This window comes from Anomaloglossus baeobatrachus, chromosome 1, assembly GCF_048569485.1.
Source record: "Anomaloglossus baeobatrachus isolate aAnoBae1 chromosome 1, aAnoBae1.hap1, whole genome shotgun sequence".
Taxonomy (NCBI): Eukaryota; Metazoa; Chordata; class Amphibia; order Anura; family Aromobatidae; genus Anomaloglossus; species Anomaloglossus baeobatrachus.
This window is the reverse complement of record NC_134353.1, coordinates 716453389-716470015: the sequence shown is the minus strand read 5'-3', so window position 1 is coordinate 716470015 and position 16627 is coordinate 716453389. Positions and strand designations below refer to the sequence as shown.

General features: G+C 42.2%; 1 protein-coding gene across 1 annotated transcript in view; it reads right to left on the bottom strand.

The window, feature by feature from the left end:
* Positions 1–15851, bottom strand: part of GALNT9 (polypeptide N-acetylgalactosaminyltransferase 9) — a 678907-nt gene extending 663056 nt beyond the window's left edge. Inside the window, exon 1 of the mRNA XM_075321947.1 lies at positions 15007–15851. Coding sequence (XP_075178062.1) covers positions 15007–15247 — 241 coding nt within the window. The 5' untranslated portion in view covers positions 15248–15851. The remainder of the gene's footprint in view (positions 1–15006) is intronic.
* Positions 15852–16627: the final 776 nt, after the last annotated feature.

Genomic DNA, 16627 nt, shown 5'->3' with positions numbered 1-16627 from the left:
GTGACCTTCCAGGACCTGCCGGAGGATCACATGGCCAGAAGCATGTGGTATCTCTGGATATTGTGAGTGTGTGAGCGCGTATGTGCGATATCGTCAATGTGTGTGTGCATGTATGCGATCGTGTGTGTGCGTGTATGCGATTGTGTGTGTGCGGGTATGCAATCGTGTGTGTGCATGTATGCGATCGGATGTGTGCATGTATGCGATCGGGTGTGTGCGTGTATGCGATCGGGTGTGTGCGTGTATGCAATCGGATGTGTGCGTGTAAGCGATCGGATGTGTGCGTGTCGGTAGAAGGCAGAGGAGCATGCCGTGCAGCACAGCTGCTGGGACCGCCCACCGGAGGGCACAGGCAGAAGTGGGGTGTGAGTGTATGCGATCAGATGTGTGCGTGTATACTGTCTGATGTGTGACTGTGCAGCCCGATGGGGGGTGCGCAGCATGGGGGATGGAGCACGATGGGGAGTGCGCAGCATGGGGGATGGAGCATGATGGGGAGTGCGCAGCATGGGGGATGGAGCACGATGGGGAATGCACAGCATGGGGGATGGAGCACGATGGGGAGTGCGCAGCATGGGGGATGGAGCACGATGGGGAGTGCACAGCATGGGGGATGGAGCACGATGGGGGGTGCGCAGCATGGGGGATGGAGCACGATGGGGGTGTGCAGCTTGAGTGATGGAGCACGATGGGGAGTGCGCAGCATGGGGGATGGAGCACGATGGGGGGTGCGCAGCATGGGGGATGGAGCATGATGGGGAGTGCGCAGCATGGGGGATGGAGCACGACAGGGAGTGCGCAGAATGGGGGATGGAGCATGATGGGGGGTGCGCAGCATGGGGGATGGAGCGTGATGGGGGGTGCGCAGCATGGGGGATGGAGCACGATGGGGAGTGCGCAGCATGGGGGATGGAGCACGATGGGGAGTACGCAGCATGGGGGATGGAGCACGATTGGGAGTGCGCAGCATGGGGGATGGAGCACGACAGGGAGTGCGCAGCATGGGGGATGGAGCGCGAGGGGGAGTGCGCAGCATGGGGGATGGAGCATGATGGGGAGTGCGCAGCATGGGGGATGGAGCACGATGGGGAATGCACAGCATGGGGGATGGAGCACGATGGGGAGTGCGCAGCATGGGGGATGGAGCACGATGGGGAGTGCGCAGCATGGGGGATGGAGCACGATGGGGGGTGCGCAGCATTTGGGATGGAGCACGATAGGGGTGTGCAGCATGAGTGATGGAGCACGATGGGGAGTGCGCAGCATGGGGGATGGAGCACGATGGGGGGTGTGCAGCATGGGGGATGGAGCACGATGGGGAGTGCGCAGAATGGGGGATGGAGCACGACAGGGAGTGCGCAGCATGGGGGATGGAGCACGATGGGGGGTGCGCAGCATGGGGGATGGAGCGTGATGGGGGGTGCGCAGCATGGGGGATGGAGCACGATGGGGAGTGCGCAGCATGGGGGATGGAGCACGATGGGGAGTGCGCAGCATGGGGGATGGAGCACGATTGGGAGTGCGCAGCATGGGGGATGGAGCACGACAGGGAGTGCGCAGCATGGGGGATGGAGCGCGAGGGGGGTGCGCAGCATGGGGGATGGAGCACGATGGGGGGTGCGCAGCATGGGGGATGAAGCGTGATGGGGGTGTGCAGCATGGGGGATGGAGCATGATGGAGAGTGCGCAGCATGGGGGATGGAGCACGATGGGGAGTGCGCAGCATGGGGGATGGAGCACGATAGGGAGTGCGCAGCATGGGGGATGGAGCACGATGGGGGGTGTGCAGCATGGGGGATGAAGCACGATGGGGAGTGCGCAGCATGGGGGATAGAGCACGTTGGGGAGTGCGCAGCATGGGGGATAGAGCACGATGGGGGTGCGCAGCATGGGTGATGGAGCACGATGGGGGGTGCGCAGCATGGGGAGTGCGCAGCATGGGGGATGGAGCACGATGGGGGGTGCTCAGCATGGGGGATGGAGCACGATGGGGGGTGCGCAGCATGGGGGATGGAGCACGATGGGGGATGCGCAGCATGGGGGATGGAGCACGATGGGGAGTGCGCAGCATGGGGGATGGAGCACGATGGGGAGTGTGCAGCATAGGGGATGGAGCACGATGGAGGGTGCGTAGCATGGGGGATGGAGCACGATGGGGGGTGCACAGCTTGGGGGATGGAGCATGATGGGGGTGCGCAGCATGGGGGATGGAGCACGATGGGGGGTGCACAGCATGGAGGATGGAGCACGATGAAGGGTGCGCAGCATGGGGGATGGAGCACGATGGGGGGTGCGCATCATGGGGGATGGAGCACGATGGGGGTGCACACCTCCCCCCAAAACACACACACACACACACACTGCCACACGCGCACTGAACAACACAGGACACACACACTGGGAACCACAAACACCGCCCTACACAGACACCCACACACACAGACAACGCCGCACACACAACACCCAACACACAAACACCGCAGCATACACAAATATACGCACATACCGCGCAACACACACACATTGCACAAAACATACCTCCCCCTAAAACACACACACGCACCCCACACCCACACAAACCACGCAACACACAGCACCACACACAGACAACACTGCAGACACACAGCGCTCCACAAACAATGCAACACACACACAGCGCTCCACACAAACAACACCGCTCTCACACACCCCCACCCAGACAACATCCAGAACATTTACAGCCCCTACACAAACACTTGGCAACTACACACAACAACTTCTATGTATATAACAAAAATCATACATTAACTACACATCAAATTCTAGAATACCCGATGCGTTAGAATCGGGCCACCTTCTAGTAATAATAATAATGGGCCCACCTGGACTGTCAAATTCCGGATCTGCCAAGGATTGAGAAAACAAAGACCAAGAGCACTGGACCTCATTATAGGATTAATTTGCATGTACCCCAATTCATAACAGGGAAAAACAATAGAAAAAATAGGGGTATTACCATGCTGGTACATAATGAGTTAATTCCACATTTATGAAAATGTTGCTTTTATTGATACAAAAGTGCACAACAATGAATACATAAGTGGTAGTAAAACAATTAATAGAGGGTATAAATGTATGGAGTAATTAACCAAATACAGAGGCAGGATGGAGGTAAAAAGTCCCACATGAGGAAGAGAAACTCCCCCCAAAAACTTTTTAAGATCACTAAAAGGAGTATAAACAGTAGGGAGAAAAAATCCCACTAATAAATATCATCCATATAGATCAAGAGGGGCAAGTAGAAAATGTATGCTAAGTTGGCAGTGTGCAAAGAGTCAATCACAGGGCCACATATTTAATTAACCCACCAATGATAAAAAAGTGACAAGGTGCATTACAATAAGTCATATAAAAAAACAACATTAGTGGTGATGTGGCTCCTGTAGACCTGCCTACTTGTAGCATACACAAAGAAAGGGGGGAGTCTAACAACCACACATGTGGGACTGGTCCCGACATGTGTTTCACGTGTGCTGCTTCAGAAGACCGTGACCGCTGCAGTGTAAGAGGGGAATATATATACAAAGTCGGCAGAGCTGGGGCGGCAGCTGATTAATCAGCGCTGTGTCCGGAGACAGCTGGGCACAGTTTTCACTCCGGATACCGGCACTCGATATGATTTCCGGGTTTGGGAGAAACCTCCCGGTGACGTCATACCCAGAAGTCATAGCGCCGAGGCCAGGTCAGAGTGTGCGCGCGTCAGTTCTCCCCTCAACGCTGGACAGTTGCAGCCATGTTTACTGGCACGAGTGAGGGCAAAACAACAGCGGAGAGCCCAGGATTGTTGCACCCATTAGATGTGACAATCCCGGAACTTTACCCGGTTCTTCCTGATTGCCCTTGTGAGGTGGCAATTGGGGTAATAAGGGGTTAATAACAGTTCACGGTTGCCACTAAGCCCTAGATTAGTAATGAAATTCGTAATGGGAGGCATCTATGAGACTCCCCTATTACTACTCTGTAAGTGAAAATAAATAAACACAAACACCGAAAAAATCATTTATTGGAAATAAAATACAAAAAACCCCACCCTCTTCCACCCCTTTAGTAACCCCCAAAACACCCAGATCCGATATAATTCACACGAGGTCTCATGATGATTCCAGCCCTGCTATATCTGAAGTGAGAGCGGTCAGCCATAGAACATGACTGCCCACTGTGAGCTTCAGGCAGAGAATGACTGAGACACAGCAATGGTTGGTGACGTTATTCAGGTTATTTGCAGTAACAGCTGGAGGTTCCCACGGTCTTCCACCTGTGATAGTAGCTGGGTATCGAAATTGGTGGGCACGCATTCCATTTTTTAAAATTATTTATTTAAATTATTTTAAAAAAAGCCGCATGCAGTTCCCCTTATTTTGATACACAGCAAAGATCTGTGCTGGGTATCATAATATGGGGCGACCCTATGCCAATTTATTTATTTATTTATTTTTACAGCAATAAAGATGCACACACAGCACTTCTGATTGATTGCAGTTAAACACGCTGTCACATATATTGGGTACGTGTTTGACTGCAACCAATCAGAGATTCAGGGACTGTCTATGGGCGGGGAAAGCAGTGAATATGTATGAAGGATATTCAGCGGCCTTAGAAGTAGCTTTAGAGACTCGGTAAGTATAACACACCTGTTCCAAACCCCCTATCCCTTCTACCACCATTTTAAAGCACTGGATTCTGGTCCCCATAGACTTATACGGGGACTGGTATCTGGCAGATATCCGGGATCAATTTCAGGCCTATGAATTCTATGAAACAGAAGCTATGAATTTGTAAGTGATTACTTTGAAAAAAGATATATTTTTATTAAATAGCTCACCACTAGAGGTTTACTCCCGGTTATTTACCCTATATGACCCTTAAGGATGCACATCATGGTAAACCGATATCTGCAAATGTAATTAATTGCTATATTTAAGAGTTAAGGCGTCATGCAAAGACCTAAGGGACTTTTTTCTTGGTTCCTAACCCACCCTCCCTCTAATTAGTGGGAGTTACAGTTGCACCCTCGCTACCCTGTTGTGCCATTATGTCTATGTATGTGTTTTAATTATATGAAATAAAGTTTAATTTTTTATGGATGTAAGGCATCATTTGTATATTCTTGGTTCAAGGGTATAAGTGGTTATATTTTTTTAACCTGGTTGGACCCGCCGATCCCGGGTATCTGAGAGTCCGCCCATCACTAATCATATAGATTGAGACAATGTCATGGTAACTGGGGATACCAAACATAAATGGGGCAAGTTTAAGGATATACTATTAGAATATTTTGGAAAACATACCGTCTGGTAATAAAATGTCCAGGAATAAATTGAAACCACGATGGAAAAATAAGACAGTACAAAATATAATAAACCAAAAACAAAAGGCATTAAAAATCTTGAAGACTGAGAATTAAGAAAACACATTTCGTGAGTACAAATATCTCAACAGCAGGTGTAAAAAAAGAAATCAAGCTAGAAAACTTAGCTACTGAAACACAAATCGCCAAAGACATTAAAGTAGATCCCACATTTTTTTTATAAATGCATCAGTGCCAAAAGGAATACAAAGGATGGTATTCGCCCCTTAAAAGATTATAACGGGATAATTATAGAGGGCAAACAAAAGGCTGAGATATTAAACAGGCACTTTTCCTCTGTGTTCACCAAGCAATTGACTGTTCCAGGGATCATTCACCAAGGCAAAAGTCAAAGTTCAGACTCTGATATAACTAATTTAACACAAAAAGAAGTATGCCTGCATCTAAGTAAATTAAACATTGGCTAATTCCTTGGGCCAGATGGCATTCATCCACAGATATTGAGAGAATTCAGCTTAGTAATTTACAGAGCATTGTATCTCATCTTCTTCGACACTCTTGTAACAGGGTTGGTGTCTCAGGATTGGAGGATAGCTGATGTGGTTCTCATATTTCACAAAGATAAGAAGGTGGATCCAGGCAATTACAGTCTGTGAAGCCAAACATCAGTGGTGTGCAAAGTTTTTGAGGACATTTTAAGAGATGATATGCAACAATATATTTCAGAGAATATTATAATAACTGAAAACCAGCATGGATTCATGAATGACAAGTTGTGTTTATTCAACATGTTGGGTTTCTATGAGGAGGTAAGTGCAAATCTGGATATTGGTAATGCAGCCAATGTGATTTATTTGGACTTTGCAAAGGCATTTGATACTGTAGCACATAACAGTCTTATAATGAAGCTCCAGAAGCAAGGACTAGGGGAAACTTTATGCAGAAGGGTAAGTAATTAGCTAAAAGATAGGAAACAAAGAGTTGCCATAAATGGTGCATTCTCAAAAATGCGCTATAGTCAACAGTGGGGCACCGCAGGAATTTGTGCTAAGACTGATTATTTTTAATCTCTTTATTAATGTCCTCGTCTATGGAATTAAAGGTAAAGTGTCAGTCTTTGCTGACTACACCAAACTATATAGGATATTCCAAATTTACCTTGATAATACAATATTACAAAAAGATCTGGATCTTGATAAGATGTCAGAATGGGCAAACACTTGGCAAATAAGGTTTAATGTTGGTAAATGTAGCGTAATGCACCTTGGACTGAGTAATCCTATAGCTGCATATACATTAAATGAAAGTAAACTTGGAACTACAGAACAGGATAAAGACTTGAATGTTCTGGTTACAAGGAAGGAGAGCAGCAGTACTCAACGTCAAGCAGCAGCTGCAAAAACAAACAAGATTTTAGGGTGCATAAAAACATAGATGAGATTCTGTGATCCCAACGTATTGTTACCCCTCTATAAATCACCTGTAAGGTCACATCTGGAATATGGGAACCAGTTTTGGGCTCCACATTTTAAAAACGCTATTCAGAAGTTAGAGTCAGTTCAAAGGTAACTAGATTATTAGAAGGCATGGAAGACCTCCCATATGATGAGAGGTTGAAAAGGCTAGTTTAGAAAAATGACATCTCAGAGGACATCTTATTTATATGTATAAATACATGTGTGGTCAATACAAAAGACTGGAACATGACTCATTCCTTTCAAAGACAATACTAAGGACCAGGGGTCATTTGCTGCAAGTAGAAGAAAGGCGATTCCGCAGCTAAATAGGAAAGGATTCTTTACAGTTAGAGCAGTCAGACTGTGGAATGTCCTACCACAAGATGTAGCAATGGCAGATACTATAACAGTTTTTAAAAAAGGGCTGGATGATTTCCTCAGTACACACAACATTTTCTGTTATAAGTGACTTAGCGACAAAATGTATAATTGGTGGAGTAAGGTTGAACAAGATGGACCTAGGTCTTTTTCAAACTATGTAACTATATAACTATGTAATGCTACCATGAATTTTTCTTAATCTTGGCATCCATTGATGGGATGCAAATCTGTCATTTAGCAAGAACAACCAAAATTAAATATAGAACATGTATCATACTTGTCACTTATGTCAGAAAAAAAAGTTATTAAAAGTCTAAATCTGCCTTTTTAGCTGACCAATTCTTTGCGATTATAGTCTACTTTATCTGGTTATGTGACCCCGCAGCCATGTTGGCTATATTTATTATGCAGTATATGCTACCTGAGATGCAGAAGAGCAATAGGCCAGCAAGTTTATGTTTTCAGATGTGTCCTTAGAGATTTTCTACAAGTAGAAAATCAACCCTCTAGGTCATTTCCATATTTATCTTACAGAAATAATAAATCTACAATGCTGATATAAAGGATTTCTAAGTTATATACTGTTTCTGACAAAAATTATCTACAGTAGTACATCTGGCCATAAAAGTTGTTCCTCCGTATTAAATGATAGTCCTGTTGGCAAACCAAATGTTTTATACATTTGGAGATCCTGTCATGCATGTACACAATTATCCCACAGCATGTTACAGGCCCTATAGAACTAGGAATCTGTTATCTCAGCAATGCCATATTGGCATCCTGTACACCGGATTGTGTTTCAGTGTTTCATATCTGTATAGTACATTATGGTGGTTACATGTATGTTGTTAAAAATTGAATGAATCTTGTACAAAACTGCTCTTTTATTAGATGTGCCATGCATACATTTCGATTACATCTTGCTATGGATGACAAAGTTTATATATATATATATATATATATATATATATATATATACACATATATATATGTATCTATATATATATATATATATAGATATATATATATTAAAATATGGAAATATATGCTAAACGAAAATAAAAAAGCAACACTTGTTTTTCTTCCCATTTTTCATGAGCTGAGCTAAAAAAATCAAAGACTTTCTATGTACACAAAAGGCCTTTTTCTCTCAAATATTGTTCCCAATTTTGTCTATATCTATAATAGTGAGCACATTTCCTTTGCGAGATAATCTATCCACCTCACAGGTGTGGGATATTAATATGCTGATTAGACAGCATGATTATTGCACAGGTGTACCTTAGGCTGGCCACAATAAAAGGCCACTTTAAAATGTTAAGAAAAGAAAAGATAGAATATACTGTGCCTACAAAATAATATTTAGTTCGCAATATTTTTTAAAAACATTAAAACATCATATATCAAATAGATAATCCATCAAAAAATGTTGCTTGACAAAATGCAGGACAAAATCCACAAGAAAGAACACAACAAGCTTGTTGCTAAAAATTTAGTATACAGAGAGTATATAGTCTTTTCACAGATGTTACCACTAATGCATAAGATACAAAAGGTATCAGTGTGGCAAAAATTAGCCAAACACCAAAAGAAACGATACTATGGAAAAATCCACCCACTATCTGCAGTATCCTAATATAAAAAAAGTTTAAAAAAATGCTACCGCATATAAAGTGTATAAATTAGAAAAGATACCTGTAGTTATATGTAGATATACAGAAATGCAAAAAGAGCAGAGTATAATGTGCATAAAGTGTAACAATGAATAATAGTGGACACTCACTGACATACTATATGAGAAATAGGCCTGATGCTATTGCATCAGGAGTGCGGTGAAATGAACATCTGTCTATGCTTAGTGGTGCTGACAGGAGCAGTAGACATAAGTCACTGTTTGATCTTTACAACATATCTGTTGTATGTCATTCCTCCGCAGTTGTATATTGTATGTGTTGCGTTATTTGACCTCTTTCACCCCTTCATTGTTGTATGCTGTATATTGGTATCTGGTGTTGTGTTTCTTGAGCTGTGTTTACTATTTGGTGTCTCCCCTGTGATCTGTGTGTGTGTGTTTACACTATAGGGTCTCTTGTAAGCTGTCGTGACTATAATTGGAGTCCCTCTCTCTCTGTGCTGCCCGCTATGTCTCTCTCAGTGCCACCCGCCCTGTCTCTTTCAGTACCGCCAGCCCTGTCTCTCTCAGTGCCGACCGCCATGTCTTTGTCAGTGCCACCCGCCTTGTCCCTGTCAGTGCCACCCGCCATGTCTGTCAGTGCCGCCCGCCATGTCTCTGTCAGTGCTGCCTGCCATGTCTCTGTCAATATAACCCGCCATGTCTCTGTCAGTGCTGCCCACCATGTCTCTGTCAGTGCCACCCGCCATGTCTCTGTCAGTGCCACCCACCATGTCTCTGTCAGTGCCGCCCACCATATCTTTGTCAGTGTCACCCACCATGTCTCTGTCAGTGTCGCCCGCCATATCTCTGTCAGTGCCGCCCACCATATCTCTGTGAGTGCCGCCCGCCATGTATAAATTGTTTATTTTTTTAATTTATTTTTTTTCTCTCTCGCTCTCTCTCTAATTATTTTACGTACATGATCACTTTCTATTTGTTCATGAACTTGCATTGTGTTAAGTGCAGACATTATGCCACCCGCCTTGGCCTTATTCTGTCACTTTCCAGACACTGTGTGATTGATTTTTCTAGAAAATTACCTCTTGTGATTTTGTTCTTCTGTGCTGTGATAGGAGTTCTCATAAGCCAAAGGCACCACATGTTTGTTGCCACATATTTGTTTCTATTGCTGCTATTGTTGCTATAGCACCACTATTTGTATGCATACACATCACCGCAGCTTTTGGGCATGAACTGCACGTGGCAAGTAGCGGGGACATCACCGCTCTTTCCACGCAGGCGCAGTACCAGCACGCGCAGTTTGTGTCCGGAGGCTGCGGTGATGTGTATGTCACTTTCAATTGACAGTGTCGTGGTGCATGCTGGAATAGGGTTGCAGAAACTGGCAACTATGTATGTAGATATGGAATGCAAGTGGAGATCCTGCCTGGTTTTGAAGTTTAAAGGGAATCTTTTTTATAATACTCACCTAACGGTCGGTGCAGAGAATGCGTTATCCACACTAGCTTCAGAAGGAGGACAAAGATGGCCGAAAGAGGAGGCGCGGACCCAGAGAACGGAGACACCCATCCGACCAGTATGCTCTGCGCCAACCGTTAGGTGAGTATTATAAACATCAGATGACAGGTTCCCTTTAACCACTCTAAAATGTGCAGTATACAGTATTTGTAGGGTCTACGGCATCTGAAAATCAATCAGTATCTGGTATGACCACTATTTGCTAGTCTGCCATCTGTCCTGTACAGTGAAAACTGAGATTGATCTGTAAAGAGAATAACTCTCCAATATACCAGTCACCTTTAATTGTAAGCATTTACCCACTCAAATCAGTTACGACAATGAACTGCAGTTGGGTGGAGACTCCGATGAGGATGATTAGCATGCACATGAGCTTCCCTAAAAGAGATCTGACAGTTTGTGCAGAAATTCTTTGGTTATGCAAAATGTTTGTTGCAGCAGCTGTCTAGGTGGCCAATCTCAGTCGATTTTGGAGAATGCTAGATGTCGAGGTTCTGGGCTGGTGCGGTTACACATGGTCTTCGGTTGTGAGGCCAGTTGGAAGTGCTGCCAAATTCTTGCAAGCATGTTTATTGTACACTCCTTCAACACTTCTGACATCTGTGGCATTGTGCTGTATGATAAAATTGCACATATTAAAGTGGCCTTTTATTGTGGCCAGCCTAAGGCACATCTGTGCAATAATTTTTCTGTCTCATCAGCAGGTTGATATTCCACACTTGTGAGATGGATGGATTTTTTTGGCAAAGGAGAAGAGCTCACTACCACAGATTTAGACAAATTTGTGAACAGTACTTGAGAGAAAAAGACCTTTTGTGTACATAGAGAAAGCCTTAGATCTTGAGATGAGCTCATGAAAAATGGGAGCAAAAGGAAGTGTTGCTTTTATGTTTTTGTTCAGTATATAAAGTTTCCAAATAGAACACAGAGGACAAATATACCAAATCATGGTAGATTTTTTTTGTTACTTTTTGTTAAATCAGTAAAATATTCATGTTGTTGAAACTATTACTTTAAAGGAAACCTGTCAGGTGCAATATGCACCCAAAACCACATGCAGTTCTGAGTGCATGTTAGTGATTCCTGCCTAACCGTTCCTATATACACACGTATACACTAGCATAAATAAACAGATCTTAAGAAAAAGTATTTCTAAAGATTGTTTTTTATATGCTAATGGGGCCAGCAACTAGTCGCAAGGGTGTTACTTCCCTTGGCTAGTCAGCCCACATAGCATGCTAGAATGCCCCTTTGGGAGTACTAATAACATGCTAATGAATGTGCAATGACAAGCACATAACTCATGAGGCAGAGTCCCCAAGACTTCTGATCATGTGCACTAAACTGATGCCAAGTGTAAGCTTCCCGGCTTCAGTGAGGTACAGTGCGCATGACTGGAAGTGCTGAGGACTCTAGATGATGCGCAGTGCACATCCATTTGCCTCCGGGGGCCACCAAGAGTAGGGTGTGTGAGTGTAGATGTGGATTCATTAGCATGTTAGTACTCCCACAGGGGCGTGCTAACATACTATGTGGGCTGACCAGTTAAGGGAAGTAATGCCCTTGCGACTAGTTCCTGGTCTCATTAGCACATAAGAAACGATCTTTAGAAATACTTTTTATAAAGATCTGTTTATTTATGCTAGTGTATACAGGGACAGTTAGGCAGGAATCACTAATATGCACCCAGAACTGCTCGTGGTTCTGGGTGCCTATTGCACCTGACAAGTTCCCTTTAATCTGTATATAGATTTTCTGTGTTGTACTTTTGTTATGCATCTAACTTAGATGCCATTGAGTATTTATATGTATAATTTTATAAATTTCACAGATTGGTCTAATATCACAAACAGCAACATGGAATGTTGACAATATTTGAAATTACTGTTCTTAACACTAATAACTTGGAACTTTCAGGGTCACATCAACATACCATTATACTACTGATGCTGTGAACCAACATCAACCTGCAGAGACTATATATATAAAATCTGCACAAATTACTTTCTTAAAAATATGGAAGCCATATTTTAAACTTTAAATGCTCTTTTGTTTGCATAATTTATTTTGCCAATAATATTAAAAGCCATTTTAACAATTTAGCTGTGTTGTAGGGCAGAATACTATTTTATAGCTATAAGATAGCATTAATCTTAAAATTTGGGAAGGTCATTTTACTATAGCGTTTGTACAGTTTATTTTATTTTATCTAAGAACTAACTGAGGGGCAAAACAACCCATATCATTTTAAAACTTATCTCTTGGTGCAGATATTTTACTGGATGAAAATTATTTTATGTGTGTCTTAGTTGTTAAAGTTCATCACGTGACTTTGCTTAAACTTTACAAGCTTTTTAAGCCATATGGTGCTTTATGACTTTGGAAGATTAAACTAAAGCAAAAGATATCTCCATCGGAGACGAGTGTTGACTGATCACAGCTTATTAAAGTTGAAGGAAAACAGTATACAGTAAATGTGCCAAGTGAACACGTCTTCTACAGCAGCTTTTAGAATGTACTAAATCTATCTCTAAAGCACAGTATGCATGCTATGCAATCACGCCGGCAACTTCTGCTAAGAAAGCTTAATAAACATTCTATTACTTTCTAAAGTAGAACACAGGGAAAAGCCATCACAAGTTCCATAAGAAACTTGTGTTTTGTGGGGTGCTACTAAAAATAACCTATATTTTCAGACTTTGCATGTAAGAGCACATTTGCTCCTTAACTTCTATTCTGTACAGATTTATAAAATGCACAATTAAACAAATTATAAAATGTGACATGTTTTACACAGTGATAAAACAGAATACACTTACAGCCATGTGTTATGATTCCTAGTTGCTAAATTATTGTATTATTCTAAAAGGATTCTTATCTTTTTTTATATATATTTTTTGTTTTGTCAGATATCCTAATGGAGGCGGGGTCGTCAAGACCCGAAGTCCCGAAGTCCCATCGACCACTAAATAAAGCTCGAAAGTGCACTACTCAGCAAGAAGAAGCACTGCATGAGCATGTGCACAGAGAAGTGTACAGGATCACACACTTTTTATTGAGCCTGCACACTACTCTGTGCACACTTCAATTCAGGAGCTTAGCACTTCTGCCTGCTCAGCCGGGCACTTCTGAGCAGCATTTTGAGTGATCGCTGGGGGTCTCGGTACCTGGATCCCATTGACCTGCAGGTCATATAAGAAAGGGAATATATATATAGTATTATTTAAGATATTTGTTATGTAGCAAGCATTTTAGCTTGTTAATGTTTTCACCTTATTATGAAGATGTACTATATATCTGTATAGCAAAAACAAACTAAAGGACGAACATGCATAAAATCCTGATGCATTGAGATTTACACATAGTTTGACTCAATATATTAGAGCTCCATGTGTGCTCTCTATATATATACATTGATGGTAACAAAGTATAAATATGATGTGTGTTTTTTTTATATATATATATATATATATATATATGTATATATAAAAACAAGTGTGTTACCAATACCTATAACCTATACAAATTGCCGAACAATATATCTCACTCCTTGTGCATAAATGGCAATACTACATAATACAACAAGCCAATAAATCAATGGTTTGTGAATCAACCATTCCTTTCAGTACTAGGAGCAGTATAACTCAGGTAGATGGTGTTGTCATCATTAACCTCTTTGGTATCTGAAGGACATTTTTCCATTCGAAATCATAAGAAAAGATTATTTAAAAGCAGAGTTTGTCTTCTTCAGTGTCTTTAGCCGGCTAGCATAGAGACATTGCAATATATTATATCTTTGCATCAATTCTATTTGATTTACAGAACCAAGAATGGTAGGTTTTTTTACGTAGACATTTTATGTGGCACAAACCTAAAAATAGAAATAGAAACATACAACATTGTTTAACAGATGACTGAATGTCTATATCCATGAACCGCTAAGTACTAGGGTTTCTCTGGACCTTTTTCCACTATGACCTTTTGCTTTTAAATCCCCTTTTACACTAAATGAATGGTATTGCTCCAGTGCACTCACCAACATTTAGTGGAGCTTTTAAGTGATTGCGTGTCCACCATAAAAGACAGCTTTCTGCTTAAATTATCTGCTACTTTAAATTCTTATTTCAAATAGCAATAGTCTTATTATTAGTTACAAGCAATCAAGCATCCAAAAGCCATCCCATGTACCAGTGCAGGCATTTGGCCAAGGTCAATGGACATGCCTACACAGGGAAACAAATGCAATCAATTATCTGTGATGGAAGTAAGGAAGTATGGCTTGTTAGCCTGAATGTAAAATGTCACAAACACACATACACTAGAACATCAAAATCTTTGTAAAATATTGATACATTGCGTACTACAGATTATTAGATTTAAATTGCAATTTCAATTAATAAACTGTATTTTTATATCCAATATGAAATCTATTATATTTCTTATGAAACCCACTCTGCATTAATAATCAATGTGTTTTTCAAATATATTTCAATGTATACACCTATTTGATCTTAGAAAATATATATTTACTTTTTTATTCAGGGATATCATTTATGAATTTATGAAATAATGACATCCAACCCAGAGACACACAAAGGCCCAGAAAGTACAGCAAATAAGCACTAAGAGCCTCATGTATAAGACTGACAATTCAATGATCATCTTACCATTTAGTTGGTTATAAACTACTTCTTCTAGGTGATCCAGTCTTTGCAGTATAGACTCTCGGTCAACCAAAGCTCCCACTTTGGTGTTTCTGCTCCTTACTCTGCGGTCAGAACTTCTCACAATCTGCACAAGCTCCTGGGATCTGTCCTGGATTCTGCAGTAAACTGAAAACAGGATGATCCCCACAAAAACTAGAATATTCACAGTCAGCAAAGTTTTGATTTTTCGTGCCACCGCCATGAAATCTGTGGAGATCCAGCATCAGGGCATCCCAAGTGAAGTCTTTCATTTACACTGAGCCCCAGAAGAGCAGTCCAGAATGGAAGGAACCAAGTGATACATCATGTAGTACAAGACAAAGCATCTGATACATGTGAAGCTGATCCTTTAGCTCCACAGCAGTGTAGAGCTGCAGCCCAACAGCCTGTTGGGGAGAGGGCATTTACACCAGAAGATATTCATAGGGAATATGTGTGATTGGAGAGTACCATTGACTAAAGACTCTAGTAGAGCTCTAACTAGTAGAAGAATACTCCCGATAGACTGAGGAGCTGTTCTTTAGCACCACATCCCGCTGGTATCTATCTGGCCAGGGCTGGGGTATGGAGCTGTTGTCTCAGCACCACGTCCCTCCTCTATGTCTCCACTGCTCTGTGTGTTCTCGTCTATGGAGCTGTTCTTTCAGCACCACGTCCCTCCTTTAGCTCTCCTGTGCTCTGTGCTGTTCTGGAACAGGGAGCTGTCTATTTCAGCACCACCTCCCATCACTGGTTTTCTCTCTGATGTAGAAGCAGCTTGTGAGCAGACTGCAGCCTCTAAATGCTATGTGCTAGGAAGAGCATTTCCTAATGCCAGGATTTACATTTAGATAGCATATAATTAGTAAACACTATTGTAGGAAATACTGTAAACAAAGATTATGCCTTCTTGTGTATGAAGAAGAATCTGTCAATTTTTGTATGTTATTGTATTTGTGTGTGTGATTGTGTCTTTGTTCTAACACAGAGCGCCTGTGCAATGTGACGTAGTAATACTCATCAGCATTCACAGAATACTGCTAACATTAACCCTTCTCTTCATGCCTGTGCTCTTCTCATCATTGCATTTGTTCTGTAAGCAAAAGTAGAGTATGCATGACACATGCACACTTACACATACATACAAACACACACATGCACACTTGCACATACAAACACACATGCACACTTGCACATACAAACACACATGCACACTTGCACATACAAACACACACATGCAAACTCGTGCACACACGCTTACATACTCCACTTTAGTAAACACATTAAGGCAATAATTTATGGGCAGTAGCCACATGGATTTTGGCACAGAGTATGCAATAAAATATAACTGTGTGTAAAAGTAGACTTAAGGTTGGTGTGCACAAAAATGCCTTTTAAATAATTTTGTCTTATACAATAATAATGATTTTTCTTTCTATATCGCCAACATATTCCGCAGCACTTTACATTTCATAGGCAACTTGTACAGACAATATAGACAATATACAGTAAACACATAATACAACAAATATCAAGAAGAGTGAGCGTCCTATCCAGACGCTTACACAAACAAACATTTACAGGCAAAGTCACCGTAATCACA